The sequence below is a fragment of the Primulina huaijiensis genome, chromosome 15 (assembly GCF_012295235.1).
Source record: "Primulina huaijiensis isolate GDHJ02 chromosome 15, ASM1229523v2, whole genome shotgun sequence".
Taxonomy (NCBI): domain Eukaryota; kingdom Viridiplantae; phylum Streptophyta; class Magnoliopsida; order Lamiales; family Gesneriaceae; genus Primulina; species Primulina huaijiensis.
Genome location: NC_133320.1, coordinates 18,354,783 through 18,356,498, shown reverse-complemented (window position 1 = coordinate 18,356,498; position 1,716 = coordinate 18,354,783). Strand labels below are relative to the sequence as shown.

General features: G+C 36.4%; 1 protein-coding gene across 1 annotated transcript; it reads right to left on the bottom strand.

Annotated features, from left to right (window-relative positions):
* Positions 1–955: 955 nt before the first annotated feature.
* LOC140959369 (probable calcium-binding protein CML46) lies at positions 956–1,408 on the bottom strand. Its single transcript, XM_073417221.1, has one exon. The coding sequence runs from the start codon at positions 1,406–1,408 to the stop codon at positions 956–958; it is 453 nt and encodes a 150-aa protein (XP_073273322.1).
* Positions 1,409–1,716: the final 308 nt, after the last annotated feature.

Here is a 1,716-nt window from a genome sequence, read left to right as displayed (position 1 = left end):
TAAATCAAATATATTTCTAGCCGTCTCGAAAAGTACGAGAACCGGCTCGGTTCGTTTACACATGTAGTACCAACCTAATCAAACGTAAAATAGTATATATTTGCATACATGGAATTAGTGGGATCACCAACTTAATAAAATGCTCCATGTTTATTGAGTATTGGAGGAGCTGATTGACCAATAGCTCCTGTCTTGCCCTTGTTTAGATTCTACAGAGAGGTGTGGAGGGAAGGGTATGTAGCTTCAGCTTCACTAATGCAACTCTATGTATCCTTTTCGATTAAATCATATATTCTATATCTTGTTCTTGAACGATGAGATTTGAAATCTTTCAAGAACTGATCAAGAAACTGAAGAAAATGTTAGCAAAACATGGTACGTTGGTACTGATCAATGTAGTCTCAGTCGGGTTAAAGGTCTGGATGAATGGTAGCTGTTGCCCTCGCTTGGTCAGATTTCAAGAAACGCGGTGCGAAATTCATCTGAGGATGGCAATGTGAATGATTTGATCTCTAAAGAAATGCTGAGTGAGTTACCTTGAAATTAGATTTTTAACCATGAAGAAAGCGAAGTTCAAGTCGTGGGACGAGTAGCGTTAGTCGCTCTCGAAGGCGCAACATTTACCTGGACATTTTTGTTCAAGTTGTAGATGTGTATATAACTCATCTATTGATTTTTAATCTTAGGTAGGATTTCAGGAGTGAGTAGTATCTGTATCCATTTGTCTCAAAAGCTTAATTAGACTTGTAAAAGTATAACCAAATGTGGACAAAGTCATATATTAATAATGTTTCCCACAAGCTTTCAACATTTATTTAATGCTTTACATATGGATAAAATGGAATCTACCAAGTAAGTTCCTACCTATATATCTAGATGACCCTTTGTACAATAATATCATGGAAATCAATATGTTGAAAGATTCAAGGAAAAAGAGCCAAATTTGGTAGTCAAGTTAATAAGAGCAATCCTGCATTAGCTTTACAAATTCCTCAAAATCAATCTTCCCATCACCATTATAGTCAAAAGCCATTATCATTCTTTGGTAATCTTCTCTAGAGAATCTCATGAATCCCATTGAGTTTATGACTTTCTCCAATTCGTTTGCATCTATGAAACCATCATTGTTTGCATCAAATATGTTAAATGCTTCTCTCACTTCATCCAAACAAGGTTGGACTTTATCAAACACACTTCCAACCTCAATATTTGACTCTTGTCTTTCCATTCTATTGCGTTTGTTTACCTTTCTAGCACCGGAGTCCAGTCCCAGTTTCTCGAAGATTATTTCGACATCTTCGAAGTTCACGCTCGTTGGTGCGTCGATGTGGGCAACTATTGTTTGTTCGAAACAAGATTCTGTAGTCACGTAAAATATTTGGGATAGATCCCGACAACCTTTCGACATGTGGAGGAAGAGTCGAGGTAGAGATCGGATTACGGGTAGGAAGCAAAAGTAAAAGTCTTGGAATGCAAATATCCAGCTGAAGAGTACACACCATAAGATGACATATATAAATGAAACAAGATTTGATGCAATGTTACCTATGCTTGCTGACATCTTCGATTCCATCGCATAAATATGAACTAATTAAGTTGTGTGGATGCTTCAATTTGCGATGCATGACGTGCCCTTTTATAAAGGAACTTAATGTTAGAAAGATGGGAGAAATTTCTTGAAAATTTTAAAAGTTTTCTTATTGACAGTGACTTGTT

Bases quoted from the DNA above. Each gene is read 5' to 3' on its own strand.
- LOC140959369 (XM_073417221.1), bottom strand. From the start codon at position 1,408: ATGTCGAAAGGTTGTCGGGATCTATCCCAAATATTTTACGTGACTACA.